The sequence below is a fragment of the Stegodyphus dumicola genome, chromosome 9, assembly GCF_044657685.1.
Source record: "Stegodyphus dumicola isolate Sdum_Otavi_A_Nest chromosome 9, ASM4465768v1".
NCBI lineage: Eukaryota > Metazoa > Arthropoda > Arachnida > Araneae > Eresidae > Stegodyphus > Stegodyphus dumicola.
In genome coordinates this window covers 44,039,895-44,058,297 of record NC_140776.1, presented here as the reverse complement: position 1 = coordinate 44,058,297, position 18,403 = coordinate 44,039,895, and the positions used below count along the sequence as shown (strand labels likewise).

At 32.1% G+C, this 18,403-nt stretch overlaps 1 protein-coding gene across 2 annotated transcripts in view; it reads right to left on the bottom strand.

Moving 5' to 3' along the window:
• Positions 1-18,403, bottom strand: part of pkaap (A-kinase anchoring protein pkaap) — an 81,543-nt gene that overhangs the window by 56,814 nt on the left and 6,326 nt on the right. For both annotated transcript variants that reach the window (XM_035362929.2, XM_035362930.2), the window contains exons 3-4: positions 10,487-11,218; positions 1,568-1,666 (exon numbers count right to left, since the gene is read on the bottom strand). In XM_035362929.2, coding sequence (XP_035218820.1) covers positions 1,568-1,666; positions 10,487-11,218 — 831 coding nt within the window. The remainder of the gene's footprint in view (positions 1-1,567; positions 1,667-10,486; positions 11,219-18,403) is intronic.

Sequence of the window (18,403 nt, the reverse complement as noted above, 5' to 3'; positions counted from 1 at the left end):
CATACAAGACATGAAACAGAGGTTTACGAAATCACCCACCCTACACCTCTGTGAGCTCAGAGACCACTGAAACAAATGCTCGCTTGATAATTGATTTACACCACCATCAGTCAGGGTAGAAAACGTGCACTGCAAAGTTAAAGGCTTTGCGATAAAATGTATGACATTATTTTCTGGACAGACCTCATATGTTTAGAGTAGGTGGAAATGAAGTGAGCTGCTATTGGAATAACTGCTCACAAGAATATTACAATTCTTTCTAAAATGGAATGCTTCATCGGCAAAACAGTGAAAACTGCTGAAAAGCTGCGAGTAAGAATTACTGATATCCCTCAAGAAAGTATACATTCGAAGGAACTTTAAATTGCAGCTGCCCTAGTAGACATAATAATAGAAAATGACCCTGTCAGAATTCCCAACAAAAAACATAAGCCACATTATTTTACGAAAGGAGAAAACATAGCTTCAAGTTTCCATGTGACAAGTATAGTGCAAAATTCTGTTGATCAGAAGCACAGTCCATCTGAATTAAAAGATTTACTTGCAACTACAGAGTTTAATGCTAATCAAATTAAAGCTGCAAGTTGTTTAATAGAAGAATTTAAAATATTGAGCCTTCAGCTAGTCCTTAGGCATCATCTATCATTTTAGATGGGTTTCCACGTAATTTTATGATGATTTTAGATATCTAAATGACATTACAATCAAAGATCTCTGCTTTCCATTGATGACATCTAAAACAGCAACTTTGAAGTTTTTTTTTTTTTTTTTTCAGTACTTGACAACAGTCAAACTTTTGAGAAACAAATGTAATATCAAAAAACAGCTACAGAAGCTCAGTGAAGCCAATTTAAAACTCAGTCCTTCAAAATATAAATTATTTCAACCAGAAGTTAGCTACCTCGGTCATATTATCTCTGTTAAAGGTGTACTTACAGAGGAGAAAATCAAAGCAGTTCATGACCAGTGTCACCCTAAAGATGTGCTTCAGTTTAAAAGATTTCTCAGCCTCTGCACTTATTATCGAAGATTTGTCAAAGGTTTTCCTAAAACTGCAAGACCTTTACACTGCCTGACAAGCAATGTAGAAGTTTTCATACATTGATGAGTGTGAAGAAATGTTTAAAGCTCTGAAAGACACTTTGACTTCCATTTCCACAATAGATAATCCTCAATACATACAGTAGCAATGAAGGAACTGGAGCTGTTCTTTTGTAAGAAAATGATGATCAATTGCACACCATTGCCTATTTTAGTAAAAGCCTCAAAAACAAAAAATTTCTGGCAACAAATTTCTGTTTTACAGCATCTGTATTGTTACCTCTTCTTTAGTATAAACTGCTGGCAAAATGATTTAGTAAAAAGTATAAGAAATGACACTAATTCACACTAGAGATGGAAGCATACAATTTCATCTAAGAAAACAATAATAGCAGTTATGGCATAAGTACAACTCTGTTAGATAAATTATTTTAAAGATGTATCTATAATAGTTAGCATCAAAAAGAAAATAAAAATATTAGCCAGAAAAATATTTACATGCAGAAAATTATAATAGAAATCTTACTTTTTATTGCTGTTCTAAGTTCTTCACTCACACCGACTGGAAAAGATGCATCAAGAGCAATATATTTGCAATATATGGAATTAGCATCTTGCTCTATACCTATTAAAAAATGTTTGAATTAAAGAAAAGAAATATATGTTAACTGCAGAATACTGTCAAAATTCAGATTTCCCAATTAAAACTATGCTTTCAAATATTCTGCATCAATCCCTAAAAAAGTTGGCAGTTAATTTTTCATAAAGCTATTACATAAAAGGCAACAGTGACTTTGAAAACAGCAGCACATTATGAATTCTATGACATAAAAATTAATCAATAATTTTTTTAAGTAACATCATACCAGGGGGTTTGTTAAGGTTTTTTTATGCTCTCATTCAGTTCACAGTTTATCTACCTGCTCTTGGACTCACTCCCATTGCTACAACACTTTTGCCTTTTTAGCTTTCATATTAAAAATCACCTTTTTCACACTTATGCTGCAAAATGTTCAACAGAAAAATATCCCAATTTTTTTTAAACAGCACAAAGCATATCTTTTAGAATTCCCAATCAAATGTTAAAATTTTGCCATAGACTTCTCCCCAAGAGGAATATTATTCTCAAACTTTTGCAATGAATCACTTTTGTTGCCCATTTCTCTTTTCAAACTAACCAATTTTGCAGCCAGCTTCCTAAATTTATTACTATATATATATGTGTGTGTGAAATAATAGCAAGGAAAGATAGATGGGAAGAGCGGCAGCAGTAAAAGGAGAAAGCGGTCTAATGAAAAATGGCACAAACTCTACATTTATAGCAGGAGTTACATAACATGCCAGAAAGTTATCGAAAGTACTGGTTTAGGGGGATGATCCGGATATTGTTGAAAGTTAATTAGAGGTTGCCTGTTCACTTACAGCAAAGCCATCGTAAAAAATATGTGAATCAAAATTATAATTTAAACAAACAGTAAAACTTTAATTCTCCCTTTCTGTTCAAAAATTATAATAACTTCTTGGGATTGCATCATTACTAGATCATTCTATTTTACATGGCTTCAGCAGCGCTGATGGCGTAATAGCTGGAAACTGAAACTTTTAAACTCAACTTTTCTCTTTGCGTGCTTCCATCTTGCATAACTACACATTTCAGCTTTGCTCTCTACCCTGCTAGGATGTAACTTTGCTATCTTGCTTGCTATTGCAATAATATCAAAAATGTAAATGTTCTGTAAAAAGACACCGCTAGAGTGCCAAGCGAACTGGGACTACAGAAGTCAGTTGCAAATAAAAATGGAATTAAAACTGCCTCGACTGCTAAGTTTCTTAGATATTATGAAGTCAACCTATTAGCTTAGAATGCAATCAAAATGCTTCCTCTTCAATATGGATCTACGTACGCATCAACACTGCTCCTGTCTTTTCCTTGCTGCTGTTTATTTCATATATATATACACGAGGATAAGGGGAAAAGTTCTCGGCCTGACCCACAGATGGCACTCCAATCAGCAAAAATTTATGTTTCCCGCCTGGGTTCATATGACCAGTTTCAACTCGTTCTCTCAAGTAGTTTGTTTACAGGAATTTTCGCAGTAGACATCTTGCGTGTTTTTAATTAAAATGGATAAACTTGAATATTGTGTGGTCATAAAATTCTTCCGTTTTGGATGGATTAACTCCTAAGGAGACTCATCCAAAGTTGACAAAAGTGTACAGGGACTTTGCTCCTTCCATGTTAACCATTAAAAAGTGGGCAGCTGAATTTAAATGTGATCGCACATCCCTCGAAGATGACTCATGTGAAGAAAGGCTAAAAACCGCAACCACACCGGAAACAATAAAAAAAAAGCATGATATCATGTTAGACACCAGGCAAGTGAAGGTGAGTGAGATAGTTGAAGCTATGGGGACATCAGAAGAAAGGGTGTGAAACATCTTGCACAAAGATTTAGGGATGCAAGAGCTCTGCACAAGATGGGTGCTGCATTAGCTGAATGTTGATCAAAAGCAAATGTGCAAATGATTTTCACAGCAATCTTTGGACCGATTCAGCAGGGATCTGACTGATTTTGTGCTCCAATTTGTCACCATGGATGAGGCCTGTGTCCACCACATGCCAGAAATGAACCAGTAGTCCAAGCAATGAAGTGAAAGCCGATGGTTCAGCGCCAAAGAAGTTGATTGCATTGCCGGCAAGGTCTATGACCTTCACAAAGTGTTTCAAGATGCGGAGAGGATTCTTTTAATTGATAATCTTGCAAAGGGCAGAACAATTACAGGTGAATATTTCTGCAACCTTCTTGACCAGTTGGACGTCAAAATTTGCGAGGAAAAAAATCATCTTTTACCACGACAACACACCTGTGCACAAGGAGGCGTTAACGATAGGAAAACTGTAGGATTTGGAGTACAATTTGCTCAGCCATCTTCCCTATTCTCCTGATGCCGCACCCTCAAACTTCCATCTGTTCCAAAACTTGAAAAAAAAAATTCAATATTTTCACAACCTTCCAGATTCTCACTTCTGGAAAGGAATATTGATGTTGGAGAAACGTTAGACCAAGAGTGTTGAAGTCAAGGTAGATTATGTAGAAAAATAAAATCATTTCTTAACTGAAAGTTACAGTCTTTTATTGTCAGGGCGAGGACTTTTCACTTTACCCTCATATATATATATACCGTATTTGACAGCATATAAGACGCACTTTTTTTCCTAAATTTGGTCTGAAAAAAGTTACCTGTGTTTTATACGTGAAGGTAATTGCATTCAATAATTGTTTACTTGGCTTTTACGAAACGTGAGAACTAAAAGAAACCACGCTATTGAAACTTTTTTCCTTGTGTGAGGCCATCTAAATAAGGGTGTGTCTTATATTCCGTCAAATAAGGTATATATATTGCTTTTTACGAATAATGAATGTTTGTTAAATATATATACAGTCAAAAGTCATTAATCCGGACTCGTCGGAACTTCGGCGATTCCGGATTATAGATCATCAGTTTAAATCTCGTAAGATGGCATGCAGAAATTCTAAAATTAAAAATATGAAACCGTAATTTATGAAATAAAGAACAATTATGATCTAAAGGGTATCAAAATTTACCAAAAAAAAAAAAAAAAAAAAGCTTAATATTTATTTGTTTACTTTATTAAACATTTCTTTCAATGTAAGTTGTTTAAGTTGCTTCGTTTTTTATGTGATAATACATTCTCTTTAATTCTTTAAACAGACATAATTTCTTGTTCAGTTACAAAGTTCCGCTGTTCAAGTCCCATAATTGCTGTGTCGAGAATACCGACTAATTTGTCAATTAAAATTTTTTCGTTTTCAATAACCTCTGTTACTTTCTTCGCTATCGGAAGCGAATTATAATGACGAGGAATTTGATTTAAATCATATCAAAGATGGAGTACATCAAGATGAAATACTACATTTAATAAGGAATTATAAGCCAAATAAAATAAAAACATCTGCCCTGAAAATAAGGATAGTGCTGACAGATCAACTTCCAATTCATTGCGCGGCGCCACGGCGTTAAAGATAAACAAAGTTTAGATAAACAAAGGATATGCCTTTATCCATTTTTTGTAGCAATTCACTTTTTGTTTAATGAACTTCAAAATATACTTTTGCTTTGTAGATCATTTACATATTAATAAATATATATCAGAAATTCTATTTGATATAATCGAAAGTTCAAGCTTACTTTTATTAAATTGTTCTAACAGTCTGCAAAAAATAATAAGCCGGATCCAATTTGAAGATTAAGGAACAACGCAATCTGCAACATTAACTAAAATAGATAATTAAATAATTTTAGCTTAGCTTATACTGTCCGTTATACATTAAACGTGCACTCGTAAATGTATTTTGTGCACGCGCACAAGCATATCAACGCGACGCATGCGCAGAAAGTTTGAAGCTTTGAGGTCCGAATTATAGATCATTCCGGATTATGGGTGTCCGAATTAACGACTTTTGACTGTATATAATTACAAAATAATTCTTTTGAAAACAAAACACAAACATGCCTAGTTATTTTTGCACATTAAGCTGAAGAAAAATTATCATTTAAGACATAAAGTAAGAAATTTAGAGCTAATATTTCACAAAGACCAGAAATTGAAATTCATAATTAATAAATTTCAAATAATCATAGAAATGCAATAATAAATTTTAAAATTTTAAAACCAAAACATTTAAAACAAGCAAAACCCCTCTTCAAAAATTATGAAATTAAAAGAAAATGGACAAAAATAGAAGAGGAAAACAAACAATCATTCTCAATGTCACTTCATACCATAAATTACTTCACACAAGTCTTACCGACTGATATAATTCAAACCCCCGCTGCCGATAAAGAATTTCGGAAACACAACCCTTCAGAGTCAGACGCAAAGAGAACACTTTGCCCACTTCCCTCTAGAAAGAACGTAAGTTAATTAATGCTTTTTCTGGCCTTTATATCTTCATGTACATTCCCTTTTCTTATTATACAGTCAAAAGTCGTTAATTCGGACGCCCATAATCCGGAATGATCTATAATCCGGACCTCAAAGCTAAAAACTTTCTGTGCATGCGCCGCGTTGATACATGCGCATAGGCGTTTACGTGTGCGCGTAAGATGTGTGTGCGCAAGTGCAGAATATGTTTTCGCGTGCGCGTTTAACGTATAACGGACGGTATAAGCTAAAATTATACAATTATCTATTTCAGTTAATGTTGATACTTGCGTTATTCCTTCATCTTTGAATTGGATGCAGCTTATTATTTTTTGCAGACTGTAAGAGCAATTTTATAAAAGTAAACTTGAACTTTCGATTATGTCAATTTCCGATTCTGGAGCTCCCAAAGGATCTACAAAACGAGAGTATGTCTCGATGTCCGTCAAACAAAAAGTGGAATTGCTGCAAAAAATGGATAAAGACATGAAGAAGGTGACAGAGAGGTTAGTGAAAACGAAAAAATTTCGATTGACAAGTTAGTCGGTATTCTCGGCACAGCAATTACGGGATTTGAACAGCGGAGCTTTTTAACTGAACAAGAAATTATGTCTGTTTACAGAATTAAAGAGAAAGTATTATCACATAAAACGAAACAACTTACATTGAAAGAAATGTTTAATAAAGCAAACAAATAAATATTAAGATTCTTTTTATGTAAATTTTGATACGCTTTAGATCATAATTGTTCTTTATTTCCTAAAATACGGTTTCATATTTTTAATTTTAGAATTTGTGCATGCCATCTTACGAGATTTAAACTGATGATCTATAATCCGGAAAAATCGATAATCCGGAATCGCCGAAGTCCCGACGAGTCCGGATTAACGACTTTTGACTGTATACATTTTTTTAATTTTAAATTTTTATTTTTAGATTTGTTTTTGCAAAGATTGCATTATATTTCTTATATTTTGTAATTTTCTAATGTTTATTTCAATTACTTTGAATTATATTTCATAATGCCAATTTCCAATGTTTAATTTTTACAAATAGTTTTGAATTAAAATACATAAACACGAGGATGTCGCGGGACAATTACTCAAGCAATATCAATTTTACTGCAGAAATTGCTTTTCACTCAAAATTGAATTAGCTAAAATGCTTAAACAGAATGAGTTCCTTGGTTCTCTGCATTAGTTCTTAATCCCTTCTATCCACGGAAATGTTTGGCCTAGCTTGAATTGCCGGTTTGGCAACACCTTATTACTCGAGTAAAGCACGAAACACCTTTGTATTTATTTCTTAATTATTGTTCATTGAACAGGAGTTGGTTTGTTCCCCTTGAAAAGTCAACTAATTTCTGATCAATGGCAATTATTACTTGCATTTAATTTAATTACTTGCTTTTAATTTATTTCTTTTTACAATTGAAATTTTGTTATTCATGATTTAATTCAAGTCCCCATTAAACATTTTTAACAATGTACATTCAAGTTACATTAAAACAATTTTCGAAATTGAACTTACTAAGTATGGATTCACTCTTTTAAGATAATTCTACTAAAATTAATCTTAGGAGATAATATAAATCAATATTTCTTTAGTAAATAAATTATATATATATATATATATATATACGTATATATATATATATATATACATACATACACACACACATATATAATGCTTTTAATAAATCCAGCTACTGCCATTTCACAGGTCAACCAAGTAATTAATAAATGAGATAAGGAACTGCACTTACTGTTTTTGAATTGCTCAGTTAGTTAATAACAGGCAGAATAAATTCAAAATAAAAATTAAACAGCTTACACTCTGTCAAATGGCAACAAAACTGGATGTGGATGTTTAAAATATTTTTATATTGGCTATCTTTAGAATTCTGGATAAAGTGCTAAATGTTGATAGATTTTTTGTTACATTATTTCCTTAAAAAACATACATGGCAATAGCATTTCGCAGCAATATCTGTTTTTTTATATTCACTACAATTCTTTAAAAATAATGCATGACAATAATATTAAGTGGCAACATTTGAAAAGTGATATGGACAAAAGAGTGAGGTCTGTGACTAATGATATTCTCTGGTACATAAAAGAAACATCCATAACAAAATTTAATACTTTTTCATGGCCTCCATAATAATACCATAAAATTCTTTCTCAGTCAATAACAAATAAAAAATTTTTCACATATTTTTTAAAAATCTTTTTCAGCTGCATTCCATTTAAACTTATTTCCCCAAATTATTTAATTTAATTAAAAATCCTAAAGTTACTGAAAATGACATAAAAAACTGCAAATTTTAAAATTAAATATCCCAGTCAATTTTTGTTGTACGACAATCAAACTTCTTGTGTTTTTATTTTTTTATAACAAACTTTCCAAATATATGTGTTTTCATATATATAAATACTTTCATAATATATAAAGCTTTCCCTAATAATAAGTACAGGAACTAGGACACCACAATAAAAATGTTTTATATTACCTGCCCAAAATTAATTTTCTTTCTTAATTTGACATAGCCAAAACATGAATATTTTTGCCATTTAAAACACTTCTATAATACATAACTATGACCAATAATAGTAAAAATAAAGGATGGATAAGAACTGTTAAGCTAAGGAAGTGGGTATATATATATATATATATACACATACACACACACACATGGTACAATATGTACAAAATCAAAGATTTAAATTAAAAAATTTATATTACTTTACAATCTGGCATAGGAGTATTGTTTAACAATATGAGAGAGACGAAACGTGGTCAGATTGACATGCTGGTGATTTTATGGAAAGGGGCTAATTCCCTTCAAAAAGTCAGGATCTTTCTATGGAATCGGCAATAAGTTTTCCTGTATTTTTAATGCTTTTAATATATTTTTTAAATTTCATTAAATCCAATACTTCTTACAACTTTTGCTTTCCACAATATGCACAATCTTTAATAAGTTTTGCATTATTTCAATTCAAAATTAATATTTTCTTATCATTTTCTAGAAAATAATCAAAATTGAATTTAATTATTAAAATTTACACATAGATTAATAGACAGATAGATAATTATATACATATATATGTATTGCCAGTCACATTTTCAAGACATGAAAAATACAAGCTAAATTTCATCAATCAACCAAGTAGAATGGGAAATATAAAACTACTTATTTTTTATTTGACTTGTGCACACAGGAGCTGTTTTCACTCAAGAGCAGAAAATTGTGAAAATTGGGCAATGTGCATGCTATCATTTTCTCGTGTTTACAGCAATTTGTTTTGCATAAAAAACATAAGAGAAATGCACAAATTAGCCATCAAGGGCACGAGTTTTGATCAATAAACTTCGATCATTCATGAAATACAACTCTGCAGAATGGAAATTTTAACATTCTTAACTGTTGGGCAGGTTTCTTTTTCATTAGCCAGCAAACTCCATTACCCCATTACAATTTCTTAGAAAAACAAAAAAAAATGTATGCAGTCCCCCCAAAAAATTAATAACCATTGAATTTTAAGGTGAAAATCTGTTGTTTAATCATCTACTGCATATGTGCATATACCTGGATTGCTACATAAATACATTTTGACAATATAATGAGTTGCCTATTTTGGCAACACAGTGTGCTGCTTCAACTACCCAAAATATACAATAGTTACAATGACTTTTTCTTAAAATGTCCTCTTGAAAATCATACTCATATTATATAAGCAGCCTAACACTGAAAAATACATTAATAATTTATTACCTATTCTTGAAATTTTGTATTTAAAGAAAATATAGTTACTTAATTTTATCTCAAATTTGGCATTTAGACCATTGACTACCTCTCTCTCTTCCCCTTCTTTAGCAAAATACCTTCAATACATCAGGTTCACACAGATGAGGTTGCCTTATATAAATATCCTTCTTATACTTATTTTACTAGGACAGGAGCATTTGCTTCTTAAATAAGATGATTTCAGCAATGATTGCCAATAATGAAAATCCATTCCTATCCGATCAGTTACTTTAATATGCTTTTACTTTAAATGACTATTTCCAAGCTTTATACATAATAACTGTAATATGCATTACATTTTCTAATCTAATTAATAGCTGTTAATGAATAAACACAAAATTTAACAGAAGTGAAATATAACTTAAAATTAGGCAAAGCAATAACCTTATGTTTGGCATAGATTTTATTTAAGACTCTCTCGATTTTGAGAATGAACAGGAACAGATCCCTCTCCATCAGGAATTAAGAAGGAAGCAATTAATAAACAAAAATTAAAAGAGCAATTAATAAACAAAAACTAAAAGAGCAATTAATAAACAGAAATTAAGAGTTTCAATTATTAGAAATATAATTTATAACCTCAGGAAAAGTATATTACACATATATCAACTAGATAACATCAGAATTTGAGAAATAATGATTTCTTTAAAACAGACCCTTTGCAAAAGATTTAACCAAACACTTACTTGTTTCAAGTCTCACCAAACCACCTTTCAGAAGTTCTGTCCTTTGATTATCTTTGCTTAACACCTCATTTTCAGCATTCCATTCTTTTTTAATACCAGACAATTTTGCATTATTTTTTCCACTATTTACAGGAATTGATTTACTGTCAGTTAAACTACAATCAAATGTAAGTTCTTTAGCTCTTTCTTCACAACCAGAGTCTATAGATGAACTCTGCTGTACAATTTTACTAGGTTTATCATTAGATGAGTTTCCGCAAGAAAAATCAAATTTGACAGTTTCGTTATAACTAATATGAAGAGGCACAGTATTGTTATCATTTATATTTACAGCAAGTGTTTTTAAATTAGGGTCATGCAAGTTTTTCTCAAATATATCAACTTTATGGTCCAGCACTTTGGAACTAGAACAAGTGGCATGACTAGAGGACTGGAAGACTTCTTCGGACTTATCAGACACATAACTGCTGTTCCCACTGCTTGAGGCAGATATATTTACATCACAAGTTTGAAGAAGAGTCATTTTCTTATTTTCAGATTTTAGCTTAGTCTCTGATGAAATTCGGAAACTTTCCGCCTCTAGCCAGAATTTGACCAGATGCTTAACACGATGTGCATCCATGAACTGTATGAAGTACGCCAGTGCAGAATTATCAGCAAGAACTTCATCTAGATCTTTTGATAATCGAGATTTGTTTTTTATAGGCAATGATGGGTCAAATGTAGCCTCAGCTGAAAATAAAATAGATAATTAATATATTAAAAATACATGCAAAAACCAAAATTTACCATAATGAATTAGTAAGATTACATAAATAATAAAATTATTGGTATTTTTGTGTTATAGCAAACACCATGAAAATTGTCATTAAGTAAAATGTGCCAGGGATGAATAAAAGTTCTAAATAGAAAAAGCATAAACAAAAATGTTATAGAAAAAAGAAATTTATAACAAAATAATATTTTGATTTATTTTTAGCATACAGTTTCTCACTTACACTTATTTCTCGATATATTTTCCAGTCGTCTTCTTATATAAGATATGTGAAAATGATTATGTGCCCATATATAAAATTTCGAAAGCTGCAGAGGCATTTGTGTTGAAAATTGGCCCAATGGTTTCCGGCTACGATTTATAAATGCGTTACACTTTACTTTGGGACAGAAAGACTCATGTGCATTGAATGATGTAAAAAGCAGTCAAAATTGCGTGATACATCTGTTAACTGAAAGAGTCATGCTGCTAGGTATATGTTGTAAGGTGCTTGCTCATCACAGCAAGTTTTGAGACAACAATTACGACGGCTTATATGAGATGTTCTTTAGATACATGCCAAATTAGTTTACTTAAATATTAGGGAATAAATTTTATAATTCTTATAACTGCTTATCTATAATTTCTTTAGCCACTACAATATCAGAATTACAATAAGTCAAAATTAAAGCCATCATTACTAAAATATAGAGTGAATATTCACACAAAAACCATTTCTGAAAGTGACTAGTAATTTTTAGTACATAAATAAACATCAGCACTGAATATCAACTCTCTAACGCAACAATTTATACAAAAGACCAAAACACTCTGAAAAGTTGGATGACTGTTTTAAAAAACGGTTTACTAGGACTTTGAATACGTAATATGCAATGTTCATTTAAGTTCTCGGGATTTCATATACCAATTATGATACCATATATCTTTTGACATTCTATAATTTACCATATAAGTTCACGCATTTTAATGAATATTATTTTATTATTATTGTTTTTGTATAGGGTTCTAGAAATAACAGCTTAAATAATACATGCGTTTAAAAATCATAACAAAGCAAACAAAAGTATAATTAAATGTTATGTTAAAGGTATACTCTATTTCAAACATAAAAATTTCGCATGAATGTGATTTTTTTCATTAAATTTACATCATAAATATGATTTGATTTTTCAGATGATATCTTCCTAAGATTAAATTTGAAATTTTAATTCATTACAGTTTAATTATCATTGGTTATAAGTGAAATCATATGGCATACTGAAAAATTAAGTCTGGGAAACTTTGTACACAGATGTTTATAACTGTTCTGAACTAGTATTTATGATCAAACAATTACTACACATTATTTTAAGACAGTTATTTTACACTTGTTTTACAAAATGCTGTATCATAATATTAAGTTGCAAGGTTTATGGAATGAAATTTCTAATACAAATACGGTAAAACAGCAATGACTACAGTCTTTTTAACAGGCACTTCGAGATTATTTCCCCTTTCAACTTACTTCATAATCATGGTAATAACTATTACACAAGATGGTTAAGTCTTTTAATTTGCTAAGATTTCCTAATCTCCTTTCTGTAGTAATGGCAATATATGTTACAACTGTAAACAAGGGGAAAAATCTTGAAGGGCCTATTTTAAAGTAACTGACTATAAAAGCAGTGTAAATACAGCTTTTCCCATCCTTATATTCCTTTTTGAAATAAAACTTTAATTCTAGCATTCTAAAGTGTTAGTTTATTCCTTTTTCTGTTATCAAAACTGTTGATGCATTCTAAAGGTTTGTTTCATCTCTCCAGTTGTTGTTCTATACAAAATACAGTAAGTTGTTTTTTAAGTGCAAAGGTAATAAATCGAAGGTCTTCTTATTCACTATGTAAAAAAAATCCCTCTCATAAATAAGTAAGCACTTAAAGCAACTGTGGGGAAATTTTGCAATATTATTTAATATTCAGAACTGCATTCAGAACACTGTGTTTTAGAGTATAACTAACATAATAAAATCATGAAAAATGCCATCCCAAATATGCTGCACAAGGTGTGCCACCTCCTGCTTAGCTACATCACTGCACAGGAAGTATCGTGATGACTAAGAATTATCCCATAAATATGAGGCATAAAGACACTTCTTTAAATCTTTTTCGTACAGAAGAAGAATGCTCACTTTTATCAACTTAATAGTTGAAATAAAAAAAGAAAACAAAGAAAAATAATTAAAACTTTATGAATGTCAAGATTTTTTATAAAATGTGCAAAAATTCAGGCTGATATTGTTCATTTATTGCAGAAATTTAACTATATGTTAAATGGTGTTAAATCATAATTAATTTTGTTTAAATTCCTAATGGTGTATTTTTTTTATTTAATACAGTAATCCGGACTCATCGGGATTTCGGCGGGAGTAGGGGTTTTTCTGGATTATAGATCATCAATTTAAATCTGGTAAGATGGCATGCAGAAATTATACAATTAAAAATATGAAACCGTAATTTATGAAATAAAGAGCAATTATGATCTAAAGGGTATCAAAATTTCCAAAAAAAAACTTAATATTTATTTGTTTACTTTATTAAACATTTCTTTCAAAGTACGTTGTTTAAGTTGCTTTCTTTTTTGTGCTAATACTTTCTCTTTAATTCTCTCTTCTATAAACAGACATAATTTCTTGTTCAGTTACAAAGTTCCTCTGTTCAAATCCTGTAATTGCTGTGTCGAGAATACCGACTAAGTTGTCAATCGAAATTTTTTCGTTTTCAATAACCTCTTTGTCACTTTCTTCAGTATCGGAAGCGCGCATGTGTACACGCTTTACTGGCTTTATGCGCATGCATAAGTTTGTGGCTTTGAGGTCCGGATTATAGATCATTCCGGATAATAGATGTCCGGATTGCGGACTTTGTACTGTATAATGCTATTTAAATTAATTAATTTTTGTAAGCTGTTTATTTGCATTTTTAAAATTAATTTACTTAGTACACTGAGAAGTGTTTAAAAACTTGCATATCTACTGTTTCAGTGACACTTAGCTTATCCTTCAAGCATTTAACAGAAAAGGCTATTTTAACTTTAGTTTTTTAATTGTGCCTAAAAAACAGTACTTATATTGCATTCTCTAAATTTATATAAATAAAAATAATCAGCTTCATGGCACAGTTTGAATCTTCTGTTTCAAAACATTAGAAGTAAAAATATCTAAATTAGTTACAAATATATATGGTTATATTCAAAATTATTCTTTTGCTTCTAAAAAAAATGTGACAATTTCATGAAAAAAAAATCTGCTGTATTTATATTTCATTCCCACTTATTATAAGTGCAATCTATTAGCATCCCCCTTCCCAACATTCTTTTCATTTTAGCAAACTACGGTCAATTTAGAGACATGAAAGGGAAGTTTTGAAGATTTTCTGTTTCTTCACAGTGAAGAGAAAGTGGAATTCTTTGTCACATTCCTTGGTTGTTCCCACTTGCTCTCAAAGCTACTGGTAATATACACTGACTACCAATAAGTATTTGGACACCTGTGATAGAAAAGAAAAATTGAATTTATTCAAAATCAATAGTTGGTAGAGCCTCCACGAAAGGTAATTACAACGTGGACCTTCCGGGGCATACTTTCCACAAGTCTTTGTATGACAGCTAGTGGTATTTTCTTCCACTCGGCTTGGAAAAGACATAGAAGTTCATTCACCGATTTTGCACAGGTAGTGCACCCCTGAATTCGGCGATGCAAATCGTCCCAGAGGTTCTCGATAGGGTTCAGGTCTGGACTCTGGACAGGCCAGTCCATTCGATGAACTCCATTGGCACCATACCAAGCCTTGGTTAACGTCGAAACATGACAACTGCCATTGTCGTCCTGAAAGTAACAGGGGTCCACCCCATAAAACTGCCACAACGTAGGAAGCACATTGTCATCCAAAATAGTGCAGTAGGCATCGGAGTTGAGCTTACCATGAATGGGGACCAAGGGTCCCAGCCTATACCAGGAGAAACACCCCCAGATCATAATTCCACCTCCGCCGAACTTGACTGTTGGCACAATGCATTCTGGCAGGAGACGCTCTCCAGGTAGACGCCAGACCCAGACCTTGCCATCCGAACGGTAAAGGGTGAACCTTGATTCGCCACTCCAAACCCGTTTCCACTGATCTACAGTCCAATTTCGATGTGCTTTGCACTACATTAACCGAGCAGCGCGGTTGGACTTTCTGATCAAAGGCTTATGGGCAGCAGCACAACCATGAAAACCAAGCAGATGTGCTTCCTTACAGATGATATTCTTGAAACAATACTCCCGGATGCCTGTTGAAACTCCTTGCAGATGAGGGCCATCGGTTGGGTGTGGTTCTTCCGAATTTCTCTGGACAGTACTCGTCGGTCTCTATCTCCCAGTTTCTTTGGTCTGCCGACTCGGGACACATTCCGACAATCACCTCTCACCTTCCACCTCTTAATCACATAGGCCACTGTCGATTTTGGGTACTTCAGATCGCTAGATATGACCCTTAAGGATCGGCCACATTTGTGATACCCGATAATTATACCTTTCTAGAAATCAGAGAGCTCCGAACTGCGAGGCATCTTGCATGCGACTAAAGCCGATGCTGTTTCCTACACGATATATACCGGCAGAGTCCGTGACGTACCTTAGGACCGCAGATATCGTCATTTGCCTGCTTCTGATTTTCTGATACTTTCTTCTCATTATTATTGGAGTTTTTGCCATGGCATCAGTTTTACTGCTAAGAGGTCAATTTTCAGTTAACAGTCAGCAACTTACTATAAGTGTAATACAATCTGCTAACTTTTCACTTCTCACTAATTACCAGTATCACTCACTAATTACCAGTCATAGTGAGTGGTAATTAGTTGAGTGAATTTCCCCAGATGGTAGAGCATCAAATGCTGTTGTTATGTCAAAGAACTTCACTCAAATGGTCTACTATGTTCCAAGACCACAATCATGGCATGTTTTTCCTAATACCAGCCAGCATAATTTAATCAGTACTGTTATTAAGGTTTTGAGACTGGAGGCCAATGTTTTTTCCTGTAACAAACTGGTTGATGATCAGATTTTATTTAATTTTGTTATATGACGATGTTATAATGATCTTCTCTATGCCAAAAGTCTATTCCTGGGTTTCACAAAAATATCATACTATTCTTTAATGAACAAAGAGATTCTTACAGATATAAAGATATGTTGGGCAGGGCTCCCATACCTGGGTTTCTCCACCCTTATCTGGGTTTTTGATTGTCATCTAGGTTGATAGGTTCCCCCCCCCACACAAAAATACTTCATTATTTGAGTGTGATGATGTTTGGGGTAGGAGTAATTTTTAATTTTAAATTAAAATTTATTGCATTTAATATCAATTCACAACTTTAACTATATATTCTAGCAATACTGAACAAAATTTGTAACACTTCAAGTACTTGTACAAAATATTACAAATGTAAAAGGATTTCAAAGTTTTTACATTGTTCTTAGTTTTCATTCGTGCTAATGATATGTGATATACGTAGCTTAATGAGCAGATGGAAAGCAATCTTTACTGCACAGTCTTTCATGATTGTTCATAGGATTATTGATTACTTGGTGCAATTTTTAGTTATGCATATACTACATAAAATTCAATAATTTTAAATTATAGTGACTATTTCTATTTTATGTTAATGGATTGGTGCTTTATAGAATATTTTAAAATAAGATAACCATAAATTAGCCATACCCACATTTGTTCCCCATAAAGAAAGATAAATAAACAATGGTATACTCAAAGATCTTCAAATAAAGATCAAGATACTTCTTACCTTCAGGATCCAAACTGAATTATGAAGTTTGATTTAAAAAGACATCATGACTTACACGAGCACTTTGAATCCTGAATTTCAAAGAAAGAAAGTTTGTCCTTCAGATGCTTAGTCAAATTACTGCTTTGGGAAGAAAACTTTGACTACGGGAATCACAACTTCAAAAAGAAAATGCTTCTCATTTTTCAAATCTCTAAAATCACAAGAGAGATATAGTACCACACACTTTTATGAGCTCTATTAAAGATTCTGGTACTCCTTATGAAACAGAATGGCAGTTGGAGCTAACTGATTTACAACGCAATGGATTTCTGAAATCAAAACTTCATTTGCAATCCTTGGCAGATTTGTAAAAAAAGTATGTATTGCCAAGCGGAAAATGTAAAAAAATCATGACTAACGTAAAACTGATGACTCAATTATTTTGAAATACATATGCTTGTGAACAAAAGTGAAATATGCTGAAAGTCAATTAAGAACAAGGTTGAGTGACGGCCACCTGGACCATATTTTGCTCCTATCAACAAATATTTCACCTGATGCAAAGTTATCACATAATAAGAAGAAACAAATGTCTCAATAAATAATTTGCCTGTTCAAACTGTTTGTATTTTGTAGCAAGGATTTTGATTTGTTGTTGTTGCTTATGTTTAAATGTTACATCAGTTCCCTTGTTTTATTTAGACTTCTAAATAGCTTAGCCTTCTGTAAGCATATTTCCATTACATTTAATAACACGGCTCTCCTCTTGCATAGGCATTGCATAGGTGTTTGGCCCTTCCCCTGCAGAGGATTACCAACCACTGATCTACCTAATGGCTGCTAATCTGATCATCTTTCCTCTCCGTTTCCCTTACAGCTTTTGTGTAAATAGAGGAATGAAATATCAAATAATATCACCAGTTAGCAAAATCCAAAGTTTGGCATTTCCTTGTTAAAGTGTCTATTCTGCTAAGTCATCAAAATTGGCAACTCTAATAATCTAATCCATATCATGCAAATTTGAAAAAAAAAAAAAAAAAAAAAAAAAAAAAAAAAAAAAAAAAAAAAAAAAAAAATCAAGGTTTAAATGGTGACCACTTTACCAAGTATGTAACTAAAGTTCTTTTAAATGAACATATGCATAATGATATGCTTGACAGTTAAAATATAAAACTACTATTTTTCAGAATAAAAGATGTTCCTTGATCTTTTATATTTCAGAAGTAATGTTCAATCATAATTTCAAAGGTTTCTCATGGGCGTAGCCAGCTCAAATTACAGGAGGGTGCCCATTACGACTCCTATGGCTATACTGTTCTACCTATTACAGCATCTACAAG